At 40.7% G+C, this 22,640-nt stretch overlaps 1 protein-coding gene across 1 annotated transcript in view; it reads right to left on the reverse strand.

Moving 5' to 3' along the window:
- Nucleotides 1-18,996, reverse strand: part of ago2 (argonaute RISC catalytic component 2) — an 89,460-nt gene extending 70,464 nt beyond the window's left edge. Inside the window, exon 1 of the mRNA XM_072569896.1 lies at nt 18,730-18,996. Within this exon, the coding sequence (XP_072425997.1) occupies nt 18,730-18,751 (22 nt within the window). The 5' untranslated portion in view covers nt 18,752-18,996. The remainder of the gene's footprint in view (nt 1-18,729) is intronic.
- Between the last annotated feature and the right edge of the window lie 3,644 nt (nt 18,997-22,640).

The following is a 22,640-nucleotide window of genomic DNA, read 5'->3' on the forward strand; positions in this document are numbered from 1 at the left end:
CAGCTTAAGGGTCTGAGAGAGACATTAAAAAGAGAAAATAGCATAAAATGATTGTCAAAGGAAGCCAATTACAGCCATGCCTACAGAGCAAGAAGCTTTAGTGTGGAAATACGGGTAACTTAAGTGAGGTTTGAATGTCCAAAAGATTATTGCTGGGGTAAAAGGGATAAAATATTTGCTATTTGTATCGTGATTTTTGTACATTGGCTTTCTGCATAAATTTTATGCTTTTTTGTTAAAGGTACATCAGAAGCCTCATTTGTGTATATTCGGTGACTATTCGCCACAAGAAATAAAATGAAAAAGTAAAACTTATGAGCTATCAAAAACAGTTTCCACTCGGGCATCTCTGTCCAGTATGAGTGAGTATGAAATACATTAAACCTGGATAGTTTCTACTAAAGTAATTGTTCTGAATGCTCTTATTTTAAGTAATCACTAAAAATACCATGGAACAGAAATTTCTGATAAAATAAATTTACAGTTCGCAGTTATTCTTAGGCTAGAATTTACAAGTAAAACCGGCAAGTTAATGATGCTCATTACTTATGCGCAAATTGGGTGAAAGGGAAGAGGGTGGTAACATACTGAGTTCACTGATTATAGAAAATTATGGCCCAAATGAATCAGGAAACATCTCTCAGAATTGAATGTTAACAAGTCCTGCCAAGAATTTTTATTTTCTCTGAAAATGGTCTGCATGGCTTTTCAGCATTTATAGATCTAATAAAGTAGTTAAAATAATAACTGATCAAATTAAACAGATTAAAACAGTTGCAGAGCACTATCCTTTCTGCCAAAGTGTGAAGTCTTAATATCTCATTTAGTGGATTTCTTTAGCTCTATCACAGTTTGGGAATCTTTTATCCAAAAACCTCAGGACCAACTGGTTTTCAGATAAAGGATGTCTTCAGTTTTCAATTTTCACATACACTTGCAATTATAAGTCCATTTTAAGCTTTTTTCTAAAGGACCTTAATGAACCGAAAAGAGGAAAAATAAAGTTTGTTTTCCCAAAAGGCCCAAACTCAGCCAGTCTACAGGTCTGATTTCAAAAGATCTTATGATTTTAGGTCTCTTCAGTTTTTTCCATGTGCATATAAAGGATACATGACTTGTACCCTGCATTAGAAATATTTTACTAACTTTCTATAGCTTTTAATAATTTGATGTCACAATGGGAAGGGAGAGAAAGAAACACAAGTAGAATTTATTTTATGATAGCCATAACTGAACATAGAAACCCTATGTTCATCTGCAACATTCAGCCACACAAGGTTAATGAGCAAGATTTCAGTGAAGTCTAAGAGTGTGCATAAAACTTTCACATAACACCACTTTTAAACACCTATCTTGACAACAACAGGCTTTGTCCTTTAAGGTGAGGGTCACAACAGGAAAAGGTTCTTTCCCCCCCCTCAAAAGTTATCTACTATTTTGAAGCAGCTGCAGTAGAGCTGGTCTGGGTGGTACTGATGAAAGACAATGAATAGTAATGCACTCTGCTTTAATTTTTTTTTCCCTGTTCCATATTGGCACAAAGAAACCCAAGCTCTCACCACAGGCACTTCAGGTGCATACTCTTCCTTTGAAAATAAAGCTAATTTTCATCAGGGTTAACAGAGCAACACCAAAGATAAAATGTTCTACTCTAATTTTTGGAAGAAATTTTTCATTTTTACAGCTGCTGTAAGTATTCATTAAAAGCAAATTATTCATAATTACAGGATTCCATTGATAAATAGAGGTTACAAGCCAATTAAAATTTAAGCTGAGGGCTTAGAAGAAATAGAACACAAATAATGAAGGGAATGCAAAAAAGAAAGTTAATAAGCAGGATAAGGATGGTTATAAGAATTTGAAGAGAAAAATTTGAAGAGAATATTAACATATTCATAAGCAAAAAAATTCTCAAAAGCAAAAATAAAGCAGATCTCCAGAATTCACAGTATTTTGCTTTTAAAATTAAAAAGGTCAGATCCTCAACAGAAATGCCCATTTATGCTGTATTTTAATCATATTTAAGGAACTTTAAAAACATTTTACACAGTCTATACTAAAGAAAAGGACAGCTTAGAGGATACAAAACCTGAAATGCTTTGGAGCAAGGCAAGTGATATTTTGACAGAAAGGGAAGTCTTCTTAAATTTAGTTAGGATAACTGAAAGACATATTTGAGACCAATGGAATAGCCTCTACAATCCTGAAGGAGGACATAGCAGGTGTCCAGGAAATCATATATCAGGGATCTTATGAGATGCAGTTTTGTGCCAGAGGAATGACAGTGGCCAACAAGTATCCACTTCCAGATGGTGAAACAAAAATAATCAACAGTAAATACAGGTCAGTTTAGTGTACGGATAAATGTTAAGGCTTTCAATTAAAGGAAGGAATTAACACACATTTAAGAAAATCAGTCGAAGTACTAAGACTTCTAAAGGAGCAATTTGATTGGCATGCTTCAAGTTTTTTTGAGTTAATAGAAGAGTGAACTCAAGTTGAAGATCATTTTAGGAAAGTCTTTCTTAATGCACCAAACAGAGTAAGATTTAACATATGGAAAAGTAGAAATACAGATTACAAATTGGTTAGCCGTATGGTGCAGTGGTAGTGTCCCTCTCTCTAAATTAGAACACCAGGGTTCAGGTCCCACCTACACCAAATGAAAACAAAGATTGCTGGAAAAACTCTGAAGGTGGCAACATCTGTGGAGAGAAAGCAGAGTTAACATTTCGGATCCAGTGACTCTTGTTCAGAACGCCTCCAGTTCTGACAAAGCTATTGAGTTTTTCTAGCAATCTAGGTTTACGTTTCAGGTTAATGATCATGTCACTGCTGATATTAATTCAAATTCAGCATTGGATTGAATAAATTATTGCATCCCTCCCTCGCTTCTCTCCATCAATGCTATAAAAATGAGGAAAACTCACAAAAAATTCAGTTTTCAGACAACACAACCTTTGGATAACCAAACTTGAGACAGTTTACCTGCATTCACTATCTATATGAATGACTTGAATATATCTATGAGGAATGGTACCAAATAACTGCACATAACAGTGCAATATTAATTGTAATTTATTTCTTGCAAGAGACCTGCAAATGGATGACAAGAAATTGATAAATAGGATATGGTCCCATTTGGAGATGGACTTCGTGTCTTTAAGCCAAAGATGATGCAATCTGGTTTAAAAATCTGTTGGGTTTAAGGAAAGTGAGGGTTAAAGAAGATAGGGCTTGGAAATAACCTGGTCAAAGGGACTAAGCAAAACCACCAGCCAAAAAAATTTAAAATAAAATGGTTCTCGATTCCATTTGAAGATACTCTGAATATAAAAAGGGGCCTTGCAAAAAAAATCTTAAGAAAACCCCAGCTACGGTTCTATTGACAATATTGGATTGCCAGACTATATGGGAACATCATTGCTTTAAAAAGAGCACAATGTTAAGTCAATAAGGTGCTGTTTGATAATTGTTATAGAACAGTTATCGTGAACTACAATTATATAAAAAATGAAAAATTAAGAACTTCTTTCATCAAAACAGCAGACAGGACAAGTGATTAAAATTCTTCAAGGGTAGGAACATGGCAATACACTACTGTATACCATGTCACTCCTTGGAAAGGTGGAAGAGGCTCAGGAGATTGTAGCTTATCTGCTTTCCCAAATGCATGCACTGCCTTTGTCACACATCCCTTACTGGCACTGGTTAACAATGCAACGATCTCAACTATAAATTTAGCAATTAATGCCATGATCATTCTTTGCAGAAGAGGGCTCAAAAAGTGAACTCTTTAAATGCCTCAATTCAGTTAGACGCCTGAACTAGTGGAAATACTCTCTTTATTCAGGCCAATCAACCTTACAGTTCCTTCAACGACAAGCCACCATTCCTAAGATGTGGTGTCCAGATTGTTTACAGTACTCAAGATGAAATGTAACAAGGGTGTCGTATAGCTGAAGAATGACTTCTGAACTCTTTGCACTCTTGTCATTTAAATAAAAAAGCAGCATTCTATTCACCTTTTTGATTGCTTTCTGTACCTGTCCATAGCATTTTAATCATCCACATATCTAACCCACCTCCCAAAGTTTCTTTGGACTTTGCTGCTTCCAGCTTTTCACCATTTACAAAGCACACTACTCTATTACCTTGTAGTCCAAAGTTGATGACATCACATTTATCTGCACTGACATCCATTTGCCACAGTTTTGTCCATTCTCTTAAAACTACCAAAGTACTGACAAATTATGCTTCAACCTACACTGCTAAGGAGCTTTGTCATCAGAAAATTTGAATTCTATGGCCTTCTGGTTTAAAGTTGTCAATTAATACAATGAACGGTTGATACTTCAATGTACATCCTTGAGGTACGTTGCTGGTTATACCCTGTCAATTAGGATTCCTGCTTGTTATCTTCATTCTATGTCCTATGATGAACATATGTAGATAGTTTGCAGTCTATTAATGACTAATCATTGCAATCCATATAATTGGCAACAGGCATGGGGACACGAAAGCACACCAGTGATGGAACGCTTTAGGTGCCAGTGGTCCAAAGACACCCACTACACACTCTGCAGTTACCACAATGTCAATTTACGTACACAGTGCATCCCAAAATATACCTCTTGAAAAAAGTTGCTTTTTTATTTGAATCAATCTACATTTCGTTCACCAGGGAACCTATTCCAGAGATTTTGCACACCATCATTCAAATAATGTTTCTACAGCTTAGTTTCCTAGACCCTTTCATGGTATTGTGTCATCTGACTCTATTGTTCCCGAGGAAATGCAAAAATTGGGCATGGTCTACAATACTAATTCCTTTGAAGAAAACAATAAAAATGCAACTGTATAATTGCTCAACCTTCACCCCATCACTCTGGTTGCCTTCTTCTAGATCCTGTCAACACTAGAATTACATTATTCGTATTAGTAACCAGAACTGTATATAGTATGCTAAGCATGGTCACCATACTTTATAGTTAATTTTAATCGTGTTCAGACATGTTAAACACATGTCTGGGTCAGGAGGGATTTGAACTTATACTTCCTAGTCCATAGGGAGGAGCACCACCACGGGATAACCACCACATTTGCACCTCAATGTTCACTCTTATATCTGATTTGCATTTAACGCTACAAAACAATCACGATGGCCTCAATTTATCAATTATGACCCTCAAGAGTCTCATTTCCCATAGGGAGCAAGAACAACTGCTTTTGCCCCGAACAGGTTTTGCATATAAATTAATCAACAGAGAAACAGACAACTTACAGTTGTGGTTAATAGGTGAAAAATACCTCAGGTGATTTGGTGATGGGGAAAAAAAACTTCAGTGTGTAAGAGCACATCTGGATTCAAGGAAAAAAACAACAAAAATGGACAATATTTCCTATGGGCTTTTGTGGCACAATGGCAGTGTTCCTGCCTCTGGGACAGAAGACCTGGATTCAAGTCCCACCTACTCCAGATGTGGATCATAATATATTCAAACAAGTTGATCAGGAAATACCTATAACAAGACAACCTTTTTAGAAAAAAATATGAATTAAAGAGAGAATTTCTGCTTTAACTACCAACTACAGAAGTAATATTAGCATTCAAGGTTAGATTAGATATATGGGTCATAGCATATGGAGAAACTTGACTAGGACCAGTCGATTGCACAAGGATAAATTCTTATGGAAAGGATGCTCTCTTTGGTAGTTGAGATCCTGGTTAATATACAGCACAGATGACTGAGTGAAAAAAATGCAATTGCATGCACTGCACTGAGACTACAATGCAAATAAATCAAGCAGGATCTTGTGGCACAGTGGTACTGTCCCTGTCTTTTGGCCAGAATGAGAATGTGTATAGGGTATGAGCAGGTAGGGAAAAAGAGTTAACTTTTGAGTTTTGTTAAAATGAGGTTCAGCTGAGCATGACTCAGATCAGATAAGAACTTGCATTCAATTGGGTGCCACAGGCAAGGGTAATCAGTTAACAAGGTAGAAAAACATTCATTTTGTAGAGCCATTTAACAATATTAGAAGCATTCAGTATGTAAGGGCAGTTTAACAAGGTGAAAAGTATTCATTATGTGAAACCAGTTATTCATTGTGTAGCAGCAGATGGCTTAATCTCTACTATTGACACTAGCTGATTATAATGGTCACCTAATCAATACGTATGTTGCTTTATCTGGATGCTCCTCCCTGTAAAACGACCATATAACTCATTAAGAATCTGCAGTTTGAGAGGGGAGACAGAGAGCTTGTCTCTGTGCCCATTAGTGATCGCTCTATCTCCCACAGGGCCTGGAATAAAGATGAAGGAGGTAAACCTATACTGTGTCTCTGAATGTTTTGCTTCAACTGAGGGGGGAAAACAAGACAATAAGAACAGCCAGGTTCAAATCCCCATGCTGGAAATACAACACAATGTTACAGGGCAGTACAGGCCCTTCAGCACTCGATGTTGCACCGACCTGTGAAAATAATCTGATGCCCAACTAACCTACACCGTTCCATTATTATCCATATGTATGTTCAATGCCCATTTAAATGCCCTTAACTTCAGTGAGTCTACTACTGTTGCAAACAGGCCATTCTACATCCCTACTACTGAGTGAAGAAACTACCCCTAATATCCGCCCTTTATTCAACTACCCCCTCAATTTAAAGCTATGTCCCCTCACATTAGCCTTCGCCATCCAAGGAAAAGGCACAGGGGGCACTTTTCACCCTATCTATCCCTCTGATTATCTTATACATTTCTAAATCACCTCTCAACCTTCTTCTCTCGAACGAAAACAGCCTCTGTTCCCTCAGCCTTTCCTTGTAAGACCTTCCTTCCATACCAGGCAATATCTGAGTAAATCTCTTCTGAACCCTTTTCAGAGTTTCCACATCCCTCCCATAATGCAGTTATCAGAACTGTTCGCAATACTCCAGGTGGGACCTTACCAGTGTCTTGTACAGATGATGCATGACCTCGTGGCTCTGAAACTCAATCCCCCTACCAATAAATGCCAACACACCATATGCCTTCTTAATAACCCTATCAACCTGGGTGGTAACTTTCAGGGATTTATGCAGCGGGACACCAAGATCTCTCTGGTCATCCACACTGCTAAGAATTTTACCATTAGCCCAGTACTCTGCAATCCTGTTCCTTCTTCCAAAGTGAACTACCTCTCACTTTTCCGCATTAAACTCCCTTTGCCACTTCTCAGCCCAGCTCTGCATCTTATCTATGTCCCTCTGTAACCCACAACATCCTTCGGCACTATTCAGAACTCTGCCTACTTTAGTGTCATCTGCAAATTTACTAACCTATCCTTCTACACTCACCTCCAGATCATTTATAAAAATGACAAACAGCAGTGGCCCCAAAACAGATCCTTGTGGCGCACTACTGATAACTGAGCTCCAGGATGAACATTTCCCATCAACCACCACCTCTGTCTTCTTTCACCCAGCCAATTCTGATCCAAACCGCTAAATTACCTTCAATCCCTAAATTCCGTATTTTGTGCAATAGACTACCATGAGCAACCTTATCAAACACCTTACTGAAGTCCATATACACCACAAAAACCACCTTCATCCACCTGTTTTGTCACCTTCTCAAAGAATTCAATCAGGTTAGTGAGGCACGATCTACCCTTCACAAAACCGTGTTGACTATCCCTAATCAAATTATTCCTTTCCAGATGATTGTAAATCCTCTCTCTCATAACCTTTTCCAATACCTTACCCACACCGAATGAAGGCTCACTGCCCTACAATTAACAGGTCTGTCCTGACTCCCCTTCTTAAACAACGGAACAACATTTGCTATCCTCCAGTCTTCTGGCACTACTTCTGCTGACAACAATGACAAAGATTGAAGCCAAAGGCTCTGCAATCTCTTCCCTGGTTTCCCCAAAGAATCTGAGGATAAATCCCATCCGGCTCAGGGGTCTTATCTATTTTAGATCTTCCAAAATTGCTAAACCTCCTCTTTGTAAACCTTAATTCCATCCAACCTTGTAGCCCGGATCTCTGTATTCTCATCAACATTTGAAAAGGACAAAGTATTCATTAAGCACTTCCCCATGTCCTCAGATTCCACATACAACTCTCCACTACTATCTCTGATTGGCCCTAATCTTACTCTAGTCATTCTTTTATTCCAGATTATACCTATAGAAGGCCTAAGGGTTTTCCGTGCTCCTATTCGCCAACAAATTTTCATGTGCCCTCCTGGCTCTTCTTAGCCTTCCTTTTAGATCTTTTCTGGCTAACACTTAACTCTCAAGCCCTCTAACTGAGCCTTCATACCTCATCTTCACACAAGTCTTCTTCCTCCTCTTGACAAGAGCTTCAACTTCTTTAGTAAACCATGACTCCCTCTCTCGACAATTATCTTCCTGTCTGATAGTTATATACAGTAGCTGTTCCTTGAATAAGCTCCACATTTCAAGCCTGTCCATCCCCTGCAGTTTATTTCCCCATCCTATGCATCACAACTCTTGCTTAATCATACAATTTCCCCCAGTTATACCTCTTTCCCTGAGGTATATACCTATCCCTGCCAATTGCTATTGTAAACATAACTGAATTATGATCACTATCACCAAAGTGTCATCCACCTCCAAATCCAACACCTGGCCATGCTCATTCCCCAGTACCAAATCCAATATGGCATTGCCCCTTGTTGACCTGTCTGCAATACTGTGTCAGAAAACCCTCCTCCACACATTGAACAAAAACCGACACACCTAAACTACTTGAACTAGAGTATTCCCAGTCAATATTGGGGAAGTTGAAGGCCCCCATAACAATTATCCTGTTTGTTACTCTTGGTGCTAGTAAGAATCATCTTTGGGGAAAGGCAATTATGATGCGAATAGGCAAGATTTAGGATGCGATAGGATGAAGAAGGAAACTGCAGGGAATGGCACGGTGGCTCAGTGGTTTGCACTACTGCCTCACAGCACCAGGGAACTGGGTTTGGGTCCCACCTTGGGTGACTGTGTGGAGTTTGCACGTTCTCCCTGTGTCTGCACGGGTTTCCTCCAGGTGCTCTGGTTTCCTCCCACAATCCAAAGACGTGCAGGTTAGCTGAAATTGACCATGCTAAATTGCCCATAGTGTTAGGTGAGTTAGTCAGGGTAAATATAGGGTAAGGGAATGGGTATGGGTGGATTACTCTTTCGGAGGGTCAGTGTGGACTTGTTGGGCTGAAGGGCCTGTATCCATACTGTAGGGAATCCAATCCTTTCCTCTACATCCCTGGGACAAGTCAGAGGTCTATAGAAAAGTCCCAACAGGGTGACCTCTCCTTTCCAGTTTCTAGCCTCAGCCCAAACTACCTCAGTGGAGGAGTCCTCAAACTTTATCTCAGTTGCTGTAATACTACCCTTGACTAAATGCCACACCCCACCCTTAACCATCATGTGTTTTCTTGCTGAAACATTTAAATCTGCAACAACCATTCCTGTCCCTCCTCTGAAATGGCCATAACATCGAAATCCCAGGTACCAAGTTCACCCATCTTATTCCAGATGCGCCTGGCATTGAAGTACACACATTTCAAACCAACATCCTGATTGCTGGTGCCCTCTTGCGACCTTGTAAACCTATCCCTGACCTCACAACCCTCAACCTGTACACTGAAACTACAATTCAGGTTCCCACCCCCCTTGCTGCATTAGTTTAAACCTCCCAAAGAGCATTCGCAAATTTCCTCCCCAAGGACATTGGTACCCTTCTGGTTTAGTGAAGACCTCCTGTTTACAGAGCTCCCACCTTTCCAGAAAGAGCTCCAACTATGCAATAATCCAAAACCCTCCCTCCTGCACCATCTCTGCATGCACGTACTCAGCTCTGCAATCTCCCAGTTCCTTGCTTCACTAGCATGTGGCACAGGCAACAAACCAGAGATAACAATCCTGCTTATTCTAGCTCTAAGCTTCCACCCTTGCTCCCTGAATTTCTGTCTTAGATCCACACCTTTCTTCCTACCTAGGTTGTTGGTGCCTATGTGGACGGTGACTTGGGGCTGCTCTCCCTCAAGGATCCCAAAAACACGATCAGAGACGATCAAATGTCTCTCAACATATCCAGACAGATTCAAAATACAAATAAAACAACCATACTCACTGCAATCATAAAATTATAAAAAGAGTGCACAATTATGAACAGTACACATTCACAATACTTTGCAAAATCTAGGTTTCCCAAATTTTCAGAAACTATTGCACTCTGCATTTTGCTTTAAAGTTCGTAAATCATGTGCTATCAGGTTGAGGTCATTAAATTCTCAATCATTCATATACGGTTTATCAGAGTTTTATAAAACAAGGGATTGGGCTGTTTTGTACATATTCCTTCTAATCTTACTTACATAAAGGGCATTTTCTTAATTCTATCGCACATTTGTGGTTGTGACAGGAGAGCCACAATTGGGGGGATGGACTCAACCATTTTCTATCGACACAAATGGACTTAGACCAAAGCAAGTATGACAAATATTCCACTGTCAAACAAGTCATTCTTCTTTCATACTTTAAATTCCACCATAGAGAATCAATCCTCCAGGCTAGAATAAAAGTTTCATCAGCTACTGAATGTATCAACACTTTGTTAAAGATCCAAAATATGTTAGTCTTACATTGGCTCAAATTTAATTGATTAAACCTTGTTAAAAGGTGGAAACAGACACCATTGAATAGTTTGTCTTTTTAAAAAGAAAACTAAGAACGGAAATGAAAAGATACAAGAGGTGAGGTGATTAATAATGAAAAAAAATTACAAACAACACAAACTCAAACATGGAAAAGGCAAAAGTTGATGTCTGCATCCGAGAATGCTAAGAAAAGTGAAAGAGCAGAAGCCCAAACAATAAACTTTCAAATAATCTTCAATGTGTTAGCATTATCATGACCAGAGGGCAAATGATCTAACACCACTGTTCAAAAATAAAGCAAAGGATAGAGCAATTATCTACAGATCAGTCAATCCAATATAGATACAAGGTACTGAGCTTCCAGTGACCAACTCTGACTCTTAGAAATGCATGGTTAATTAAGATGAGAGAGCATATTCCTTACTCTCAGCTGGTTGGAGTCATATCTGGCACATGATTGGTAGTTGTTGGAGGTTGGTCATCTCAGCTCCAGGACATCTCTGCAAGAATTCCTAAGGGTATTGCCTAGGCATAACCATATTCAGCTGCTTTATCAGTGACCTTCCCACCATCATAAGGTCAGAAGTGGGGATATTCACCAATGACTGCACAATGCTCAGCACCATTCACAACTCCTCAAACAGTGAAATAGTCATGTTCAAGTGCAGCATGATCTGGAAAGTCTCAAGTAATGTTTGTTCATATCATACAAATACAAGGTGACAATAATATCCAATAAGAGACAATCTACCCATTATTTGATTGAATTTCGAGGAGCAATCATCACTGAATCCACTATGATCAACATCTGAGAAGGGTTACCATTGATCAAAAATTGAACTGGACTCACCATATAAATATTCAGTGGCTGCAAGGTCAGGCCAGAAGCTAGGAATATTGCACTAAGTAACTCACCACCTGACTCCCCAAAGCCTGACCACTATCTACAAGGAATAAGTCAGGAACATGATGGAATATTCCCCACTTTCCTGGACAAGTGCAATTCCAACACCACTCAGGAAGCTTGACACCATCCAGGTCAAAGCAGCCCACTTGATTGCTGCTACTGAGTGTGGATGTGGTGCCAATGTGTACTATCTACAAGATACTCTACTGAAATTCAAAGACCCCAAGACAGTATCTTATAAACCCACAATCACCAACAAGTTCCCCTTCAAGCCACTCAAATTCCCGACATGGAAATGTCTCACCATTCCTTCACTGTCACTGGGTCAAATCCTGGAAGTCTGTCCCTAATATTGTGGGTCTACCTATAGCACATGGACTGCAATGGTTCATCATTACCTGCCCAAGGGTAATAGGGACTAACAATATTTCTGGAGGTAGGTTTGCTCGCTGAGCTGGAAGGCTCATTTTCAGACATTTCGTCACCATACTAGGTAACATCTTCAATTGAGCCTCCGGATGAAGCATTGCTGGTGTTTCCTGCTTTCTATTTATATGTTTGGGTTTCCTTGGGTTGGTGATTTCCTGTGGTGATGTCATTTTCTGTTCTTTTCCGCAGGGAGTGGTAAATAGGGTCCAAGTCAACGTGTTTGTTGATAGAGTTCCGGTTGGAATGCCATGCTTCTAAGAATTCTCGTGCATGTCTCTGTTTGGCTTATCCTAGGATGATGTGTTGTCCCAGTCGAATTAGTGTCCTTCCTTATCTGTATGTAAGGATACTAGTGAGAGAGGGTCATGTTGTTTTGTGGCTAGTTGATGTTCATGTTTCTTGGTGGCTAGTTTTCTGCCTGTTTGTCCAATGTAGTGTTTGTTACAGTTCTTGCACGGTATTTTGTAAATGACATTAGTTTTGCTTGTTGTCTGTATAGGGTCTTTAAAGATCATTAGCTGCTGTTTTAGTGCGTTGGTAGGTTTGTGGGCTACCATGATGCCAAGGGGTCTGAGTAGTCTGGCAGTCATTTCTGAGATGTCTTTGATGTAGGGGAGAGTATCAGCAAACACTGACTTGGACCTCATTTACCACCCCCTGAAAAAAAGAACAGGAAATGACAACACCACCCCAAGGAAACCCAAACATATAAATAGAAAGCATGAAACACAGCAGTGCTTCGTCCGGAGGTTCACTGCAAATGTTACCAAGTATGGTTACGAAACATTTGAAAATGAACTTTCCAGCTCAGCGAGCAAATCTATATCCAGAACTTCAACCTGAGTTACAAATCTTCTCAAACTTGCTAATGAACAATAATTGCTGGCCCAGCCAGCAATGCCCACATCATAAGTGGAAAAAAAACTAACAAATGTTAGCTCTCTGAAATAGCAACAGAATCACTGGGTACTGTACTGTATGTATAAAGGCTCACAAAGCCTTCAGTTGGAGGCCTGACAAAGTTAAGGTAAAGGAAATTTAGCATTGCAAAGGCAGCTGGTTTGAAAGTGGAAGTGGTCAACATGCTTCTTGTGAGTTGGATTAAAACAGCAGTGTCTTCCAGTTCATAAAATGGATGCTGCATTGGACAACATCACCTAAGTTCATCAAGTGTCTTAATTAAAATATAATTAAATTTTGAATTGTTTATTAAACATTCCAGTGAGCAACAAGGATAATAATCAAAGAAAATGCACCCCAAACCGAGGAATGATATTTCAGGATATAAACATAATCAAAGGGGTAAGTTTTAAGCAGAATCTTAATTGAAGGGGAAAGACAAAGCAGTTTGTGAAGGGCAATTAGGACATTCAGACTTAGGCAGCAGGAAGAAAAGTGGGCAATTAAGGGGCAAAGAAAGTGGGAGTTTCTAAACGAGGTTGGAGATATGAAAAGGTAAGAGCGTTGAGGACTGGAGGATGCAGAAATACAGAAGGACAAAGCTCTGAGATTTAAACTTGGGGTGAGGTTTTAAAATCGTCATACTGGTGGACCAGGAGTCAATGAGTACTAGGATGATGGGAAAACAGGACAGGATGTTCCTAACAGTAGTTACAGTATTCTAAAAATAGTTTATGATTGTGATACTTATAGGACATTGAGTCTGTGGAAAGAGTGTTTTACAAATGCAAGTTCTCTGTCATATGCAGCATACAACTTGAAGATGGATATGGTAAGCACAATCTCAATTTATGGGGAGAAAGTGAGGACTACAATCTCAATTTATGACTATTGAAAATAGACATGTTTAATTTTGATCAAATTCAGGGAAAAGAGGAAGTAAAAGATAGCTGATTGATAATTTTTTTATTGCAGAGAACTTGCAGGGATACATTGTCAAAGAACAAGTAGACAAAAAAAACTAATACTAACACTTTTAAAGAACAGAAATTTAAAGACATACACATCTGCATCCCTAAAACAGAAAGCTTAGAAATCTCTTAGTAAGCAGTATGTAAAATCTTAGGATTTAGAAATGATGGTAAACTACAAAAGCAAGCAGAAAATGCTAAACCTATAGAAATGAAGCTAGTTAGAAAGGTGTACAGGGTGACTCCCGTATCCACGGAAGTCTTTTCCGCAGATTCAGTTACCTGCGTTTTACCACAGCCCGAACATATTATAGGGAACCTTCCAGAATCTGGAACCAGGGGGCTGCCAGGAAGGTAAATTTCCCATTTAAATGAATGGGTTCACTCCGATCCCCAGTTTCGGACTTCCATGATAGGTCTTGGAACATATCCCCCACGGGTACAAGGGGACTTCTGTATTTACTTTTTCTCAAGTAAGCTGCCCAAAGCTGTAAAGCTGCCACAGCCACTGAGGGGTAAGAACATGACAAAACATAGGAGGAAAAAGCTTGTCAAGCCTGATCCATCATTCAACATGTGCATGTTGACCTTAGGTTTCAACTGCACTTTCCTGCCCACTCTCATAACACAATTCCCTGCAGCACCAAATAATTGTCCACCTCTTGTATTAAATATATTCAACCATGATACACCTACATCCCTCTGGAGTATGAATTCCAAAGACTCTCAATTGCTTAATGAGGAAATTTCTCGTCTCAGTGCTAGATAATGGTCCTGTTTTGAGACTGTGACCCATGTTCTAGATTTCACAACCGGGGGAAGCAATCCCTCATTGCCCATCCTAATCAAGCCCCTTAAAAATCTTATGTTTCAATTAAATCTAACATTCTAAATTTCAGAGAACACAGGTTCCAATTTACTCAGCCGCTCAAAAGTAGAATGCACTCACCTCAGGAACCAACCTAGTGAATATCCACTGTACTGCCTCCAATGCAAGTCAATCCTTTCTTATATATGGAAAACAAACTAGCCCCAATATTTCAGACATGTTCTCATCAAAGCCCTGTTCAACTGTAACAAGAGCTCTTTATTCCTGTAGTCCAGTCCCCTTTCAATACAAGTCTACATACCATTTATTTTCCTAATTGCTTGTTGTCCTGCATTCTAAGTTGTGTGTTCCTTGCATGGGTACACGTACGTCTCTCAGAATATCAATTCTCAAGTTTCACACCTAATGGTAAAGAATTTATTTTCTATACTTACGATCAAGTGAATAAGCTCACTTCATGATATCATCATCACAGACAACTGTCCTTCAATTTGAGGATGTCATCTGGTCAGAGTCGTGAGTTTCTGCTGCAGATCTTCATGTGACTGAACAGGCCAATTGTCTACCTGTGGATCTCTGACAACATGCAACAGGATGTCCCAAGAGGTACTGGAATCCAGAGTACAGGAATTGCTTCCATTCACATTCTTTGCAACTGCTCTGCTTCATCATTAAGGCTTCTGGCTGCATGTATCACTACCTGGTATGACAACTGTATCATTCAAGATCGGAGACAGTTACAGCGAGTGGTGAACTCGGCCCAGACAATCACAAAGGCCAACCTCCCATCTATAGAATCCATCTACCAGGCCCGCTGTTAACGAAAGACTGCCAGCATTCTTAAAGATCCATACCACCCTGGCAATGTTTTTATACCTCTACCATCAGGGAGAAGATATAGAAGCCTGAACACACACACCAGCCGGTTTCGTAACAGTTTCTTCCCCACTGTTGTTAGAATGCTGAATGGACTCTCAAACTCTTAATATTTGCCTGTACCTGTGTTTTTGTTTTTGCTGCTGTTTACCTATCATTTACTATTATGCTACTTAACTATGCGATCTGCCTGTATTGCTCGCAAAACAAAGCTTTTCACTATGCTTCGGTACATGTGACAATAAATTCAATTCAATTTTGGACTCAAAGCTTAATGGAGCAGCTGGCATCATTTTGCAAGACTGATCGCAAAGCTTCCTGATGAAGGGCTCCAGCCCGAAACATCGATTTTCCTGCTCCTCGGATGCTGCCTGACCTGCTGTGCTTTTCCAGCAACACACTCAACTCTGATCTCCAGCTTCTACAGACCTCACTATCTCCTGATAGCGAAGTAGTCCCCACCATGAATGTCAATGCTGCCACACTTCAAGGAGAACTTCACAGTACTGCTGATTCATTGTTTTCCTCCTTTGGAATACTGGCCATTCAAGGTTTGAGAAAACAGTACCTGGCCAGGAAGACTGGTTTCAGATAACTGGATAGTGCCCAGTCCACAATATACCCCTTCTGCCGCTTTGTTGCTCACTTCATTAACGTGTTGATTTTACTTTATTCCGAATCTGCCTCACAGCTTGCATTCACACCTACTTTTGACAGATGATACAACCTTGGTACATTACTTGGATGACAAGACAGAAAGTATATATTGGAAATAGCCAAAACTCCAGCACTGATCCTTGTGCCACTCAAGTTTACGGTCTACGACTAGTGGAAACACCCATTTACCCCTACTCTCAGCTTACAGTCTGTTACTGATTTTAAAAAGTTGCTGAGTAATAGAAAATAAATAGCAATAGTCAATGAATATCTTCTGGAAGAAAAGCTTGTAGTGCAGTTCCCTGGATTCAATATTGGGACCCCTGCTTTTCCTGATATGTATTAATGATCTAGACCTTGATGTACTGGGAATAATTTAAACTTGAGTATGATACAAAACTTGGAAGCATTCTAAACTGAGAGGAACTGTGAGAAATCAGACATATTCATGGAATGGGCGAATTGGTAATGCATTTTGATAAGAAGGACATAGTTACACAATGGGTATAACTCTAAAGGAAGTGCAGAGGGACCTGGTTTTTATGTAGGCAGATAATTAAAGTTGGCAGGTCAGGTGGAGAGACCATTAATAAAGCATACAGTATCCTGAGCTTTGTACTCGGGGCATAGAGTACAAAAGTAGGGTGATGCTGAATTTATAAAGGACACTCAAAGACCTCAGCTGCAGTAAGTTCCGGGTGCCACACTGGAGAAAGCAGACAAGAAATTTACAAGAATGGCTTTAAGAATGAGACTTCGGTTACAAGGACAGATTGGGAATGTTCCCCTTGGAGGGAATAAAGCTAAGCAGTCACAGTTTTCAAAATCATGAGGGGTGCTGAATAGTATAGATAGGGAGAAGGTAGTCCACTCAAAAGAATTAAGAACACAAGGCCACTGATTCAGGGTGAATTGCAAGAAAATGTGATGTGAGAAAAAAACATATTCATGCAAGTGGGTCAGTCAGAATACACTGCCCAGAAGTGTGGTGGAGACAAGTTTAATGAGGTATTCAAGAAGACATTAGATGATTATTTAAATAGATACAATATGCAGGGGTATGGAGAAAGGGTAAGAGAATGACAGTCATGATGCTCATTTGAAGATCCAGTGCATACAAGATGGGCCAAATGGCCTCTTATTGGGATTCTACAAACCAATCTAGGTCAACTTGACCAATCTATGCCAATACATCACCTCCAAATCCATGAACCCTTATCTTATATATTGTTAAGTGTCAGATTTACTAAGATGATAACAAGTGTTTATATGTGAAGGGACAGTACTTAACGATTTCCACAAGCACTAATGTTAGAGTATTGACTAGGTTCTTAAATTTACACCATTTTAAGGGGTAAATAAAAGTAAACTATTTCAAGTGCTGTGAGTCAATAAGTAATGGCCATGGATTTAAGATACCTTATACAGTTGATATAAGAAGATTATGCATAATTACATTGAGAAAGGAAAGTGGATAAACAATTTAATTAAAACTTGACAGGGTACAAGGGTAAGTGGATAATTCTTTCGTAAAATCCACAGATGGTCAAATTCACCAGTGATCCTGTAGGATTCTGAAAACAGTAAACAAAATCAAAAACAAGAAGAGTCATAGACCACTCTAGGATAAAGTCCTGATTCCTGATGAAGGGCTTTTGCCCGATACGTTGGCTCTCCTGCTCCTTGGATGCTGCTTAACCTGCTGTGTTTTTCCAGCACCACTCTAATCTAGAATCTAATCTGCAGCATCTGCAGTGCTCACTTTCACCTAAAATAAAGTCCACACTTGATCTCATGTATTTAATAATGTGCATTTCCTTCTTTTAAACAAAAGTGACATTTTCTTTTGCCATGCATTAAGCTGAAAAGCATAGTAGATATCCAATTCTAGTACAATGCTCCTTTCTCTCTCACACACACTAATGCTTTTTCGTATTTGTTATCTTTCAACTTGCTAACTTTGTCAAGCCATCCAATCTAGTTTACTTTAGTTTAACAGTGAATGGCGAACAATTGCCCTGTCTCCTCAGATCTTGAATGTTGCTAGTTAAAACCCTAATGGGAAAGTAGCACAGAGACATTATGCCCATTCGAAGCTGAAGCACAGGAACCGTGGTAAGCCCACAGTCCTCATTTACTATACTTATGAAAAGAGCAAAGCACCACCTTTATGGTTATATTTAAATTCATGGGGGGCGTGGAAGGTGGAGGGGAAGGGAACTAAAGACAGAAACTTTCCGAACGCGAGGTGAACACACTGCACAGCAAAGCTGGCAGCTAGAACTCGACCCACATTACAGCAAGAAAGTCGCCCTTTCAACTTCAACCCGGGGCATGGCTCGTACCCGAGTCCCAGGCTTGGATGAGGCCTGAATGCAGACAGATCCAAGGGGTGGCCGCAAGCAACATCAAACTCCTCAGACCTTAGTAATGCGCCGCTTCAAAACATGAAAAACGTTTTAAACAATTAAAAAAAAGTGAAACAATAACTTACCGGGTTCGCCTGCGGAATACATCCTCGTTTAAAGGGGAGGGAAGCAGTTGGCTGAGAAGAGATGGAGAGCTCCTCTTCCCTCCCCCCGTGTTTATGTAAAATTATAGTAGAAACAGGAACAAAAGAGCACTCATGAGGAGGAAACAGGAAGAAAAACATTAATAATTCCCGATGGAGGGATGGGGGAACATACGAGGAGAGATGGAGAAACCAGGACAGAAAACCCCGGGCCAGACACTTGACGGACAAGCATTCGCGCGTGCGCAGGAGGCAGCCCCCGACGCGGGGCGGGGGGGGGGGGGGGTGGCCGTCCGTCCTGACGTCACCACCCGCCTCCCGCGCGCGCGCCCGCCATTCGAACCAGCCGAGGGCGCCAACGGGGTGGTGCGCGTGCGCGTGCGCGTCGCGTCGGTTGGCTGTTGCCCTCCGGCGCAGGGAGGTCGCTGGCGCGTGCTGCCGGCCGGCGTACCCAAGCGCCGCGCGGCAGTGCTGAGCATGCGTCTGTGCACGCTCCGCAGCGGGATAATAACCGGGAGGATGAATGTGGGGTGCACCTTGCAGGGAGATGGAGAGCTGTGGAGGCAGAGCCTTTGGGTTACATTGGAGGGGAAACAGCATGAAAGTGAATGTGTGTAATGTCCGATTGGGCATGGTCCTATTAAATGGCTGGAGGGGGCTGCGCGTTATTTAAGCGCTGCTGGATTTTTTTTGTGCAACCAGTTAAATACTTCCGATTTTTTTTTCTCATTGCAAAAGTATACTTTATTCGCAAAAGCATCTTTAAGTACATATGAAAGTTCTGATTTGGAGATGCCAGTGTTGGCCTGGGGTGTACAAAGTTAAAAATCACACAACGCCAGGTTATAGTCCAACAGGTTTAATTGGAAGCACACCAGCTTTGGGAGCATTACTCCTTCATCAGGTGGTAGTGGAGGGCTCAATCCTAACACACAGAATTTATAGCAAAAAATTTACAGTGTGATGTAACTGAAATTATACACTGAGAAATTGATTGTTAAGTCTTTCATGTGTTTGAATACCGTATAGTTTCACATCTTTCATGTGTAAATCACAAAATCTTTTTTCAAAAAGTTGCATTCTCGGATTAGCTGTTAACAATGGTGATAGCTAGACAAATATGTTCAAGGTGTTGGCCCCCTGTGTTCTCTTCGAGGAGAAAGTGATGACTGCAGATGCTGGAGATCAGAGCTGAAAATGTGTTGCTGGAAAAGCGCAGCAGGTCAGGCAGCATCCAAGGAGCAGGAGAATCGACATTCCTGAAGAAGGGCTGATGCCCGAAACGTCGATTCTCCTGCTCCTTGGATGCTGCCTGACCTGCTGCGCTTTTCCAGCAACACATTTTCACCCCTATATTCTCTGTCTATGCCATGATGATTAGATTGATTCTAATCTAAAAAGTGAAATAACGGAGTTCTACATGAATGCATGCAGTTTTTGAGCAAAGTACAATGTAACCCTGAAAGTACAAATTCACCCCACAAAATATATGTGTGCATGTGGGTCTTTGTGTGTCTGTCTGGGTTGGAGGTTGTGAGTGTGAGAAAGTGTATGTGTGTTGTGAGTGTAGAGTGTCTTAAGTCTGTGAAGGGGTGCATGTGGGAGTGTGTGGGGGTGTCTGTGTGTACGTCTGTGTATATGTGTGTGTCTGTGTATAGGTGTGCCTGTGTGTGTGTGTGTTTGTGTGTGTGAGAGAGAGTGTGTGTATATAGTGCAATGGTGGTCACCTGTAATGTGACATGAACCCAAGGTCCTGGTTGAGGCCCTCCCTATGGGTACTGAACTTAGCTATCAGCCTCTGCTTGGCCACTTTTCACTGCTGCCTGTCCCGAAGTCCGCCTTGGAGGATGGTCACCATTGCTCGGTTTCCCCAATGTACCATGCCTCAGCGCATCCTTGCCTGCAAAGTACAAGATAGACAATGTTGGCTGAGTCACATAAGTACCTGCCCTGTATAAGGTGGGAGGTGTCCCCACATGTAATGTCCACATCTATGTCCACACTCTGATACGTCTTGCAGCGCCTACCGTGACTGGTTTGTATGGAGTTGACCTGAGAGCCGGGCAGCTTGCTACGAACAATGATCTGTTTGAGGTTTGGTGGTTGTTTAAAGGCAAGTAGTGGAGGTGTGGGGAAGGTCTTGGTGAGGTGCTCATCCTCATTAATAATGTGTTGCAGGTCACGAAGAACATGATGTAGTTTTTCAGCTCCTGGGAAATACTGAACAACGAAGGGTACCCTGTCGGTTGCAGCATGTGTCTGACTCCTGAGGAGGCCATTACGGTTCCTAGCTGTGGCACGTCGGAACTGGCAGTCGATGAGTTGGGCATTGTACCCCGTTCTTGTGAGGGCATCCCTGAGTACTTCCAGATGTCCATCACGTTCCTCTTCATCCTCATCTCCTCATATGAAAGTTCAGTAGAGTCTTTGCAGAGAAGATACACGTTGGAATTTGACCTTCCTCAGAGCTTAGGAGAAAGTGAGGACTGCAGATCAGAGTCAAGAATGTGGTGCTGGAAAAGCACAGCAGGTCAGGCAGCATCCGAGGAGCAGGAGGATCGACGTTTCGGGCAAAAACCCTTCATCAGGAGCTTGCCTGCAGTTGCAAAGCAAAAACATTTTCTATTCATGGCAGAAAAACATTTACACACATTTTGAGGCAAAGAGAGGATATGATAACTGAACCATTTCATTTGGATAAATACTGTACACCATATTACATTTTAGTAAAACAAACAAAGGCAAGACTTAGATAATTAAAAGTAGGCAGCGTTGTAGAACAGAGAGACCCAGGGGTCCAGGTACATAATTCTTTGAAGTTTGCATCACATATACATAGGGTAGTTAAGAAGGCAATTAGCACTTTTGACTTCCTTCTTCAGACCTTTGAATATAGAATTGGGATATTATGTTGAGGTTGTATAGGTGAGGCCTCTTCTGGAATACTGTGTCCAGTTCTTGTCATCCTGTTTTAGGAAGGGCATTATTAAGCTGGAGAGCCTCCAAAGGGCATCCCATCCAGATACACCACCCTATCTTTGGTTAGTTCCATAGTTAATCCACCTAGCCTGCACATCTCTGGACACTACAGACAACTTAGCATGGACAATCCACCTAACCTGCACATTTTTGGAATGTGGGAGGAAACCAGATCACCTGGCAAAAAGCCATGCAAACACAGGGAGAACATGCAAACTCCACACGGACAGTTACCCAGACAGTGGAATTGAACCTGGGTCCCTGGTGCTGAGGCAGCACTGAGCTGCGGTACCACCCCAATATGATTTTGTTTGGGATTAAGGGAATATCATTTAATTATAAATGGTAACTTAGTTGGTAACCAGTTATGACACTTTAAGTATACGTTTTATTGATGACAAACGTGCTTGAGTTTATTGAAAAAATTGTGTGAAAACCTCTTATTTTGGGTAACTTTTAAAAAATTCAGTTTGACCATTTTGTTGATTAAATAAAATATTCACTTGTGATATAACTCATGTTGTAATGGAACTTGATTACCTGCATTCTCCTCCAATTAGACTTGTTACAATTGGCTCATAGAACTTTGTTACTGTGTGAGCAAATGTTTGTGCTTTTATGCATTTTGTAGCTTACGTGCCACTGCTGGACGGTTGACTTCCACTAGGTAGAAATTAACAGAAAGTCAAGATGACTTTCATATTGGCTCTGCAGTGTGATTCTGCAAATGCAGATAATTATACTCATTAAATGCTATGGAGCAGTCTCTCAAAGGCTGTACCAAGGAGTTCCACTTAATCTGTGTATATACTCTTCAGATGACGTGTAGTATTAAAATTTTGGCACTAACATATTATCAGTTTTAGTGTGTGTTGTCCTGCCTTTTCAGGACATATGATGCTAATGATTGTAAA

The sequence above is a fragment of the Chiloscyllium punctatum genome, chromosome 5 (genome assembly GCF_047496795.1).
Source record: "Chiloscyllium punctatum isolate Juve2018m chromosome 5, sChiPun1.3, whole genome shotgun sequence".
Classification (NCBI taxonomy): Eukaryota; Metazoa; Chordata; class Chondrichthyes; order Orectolobiformes; family Hemiscylliidae; genus Chiloscyllium; species Chiloscyllium punctatum.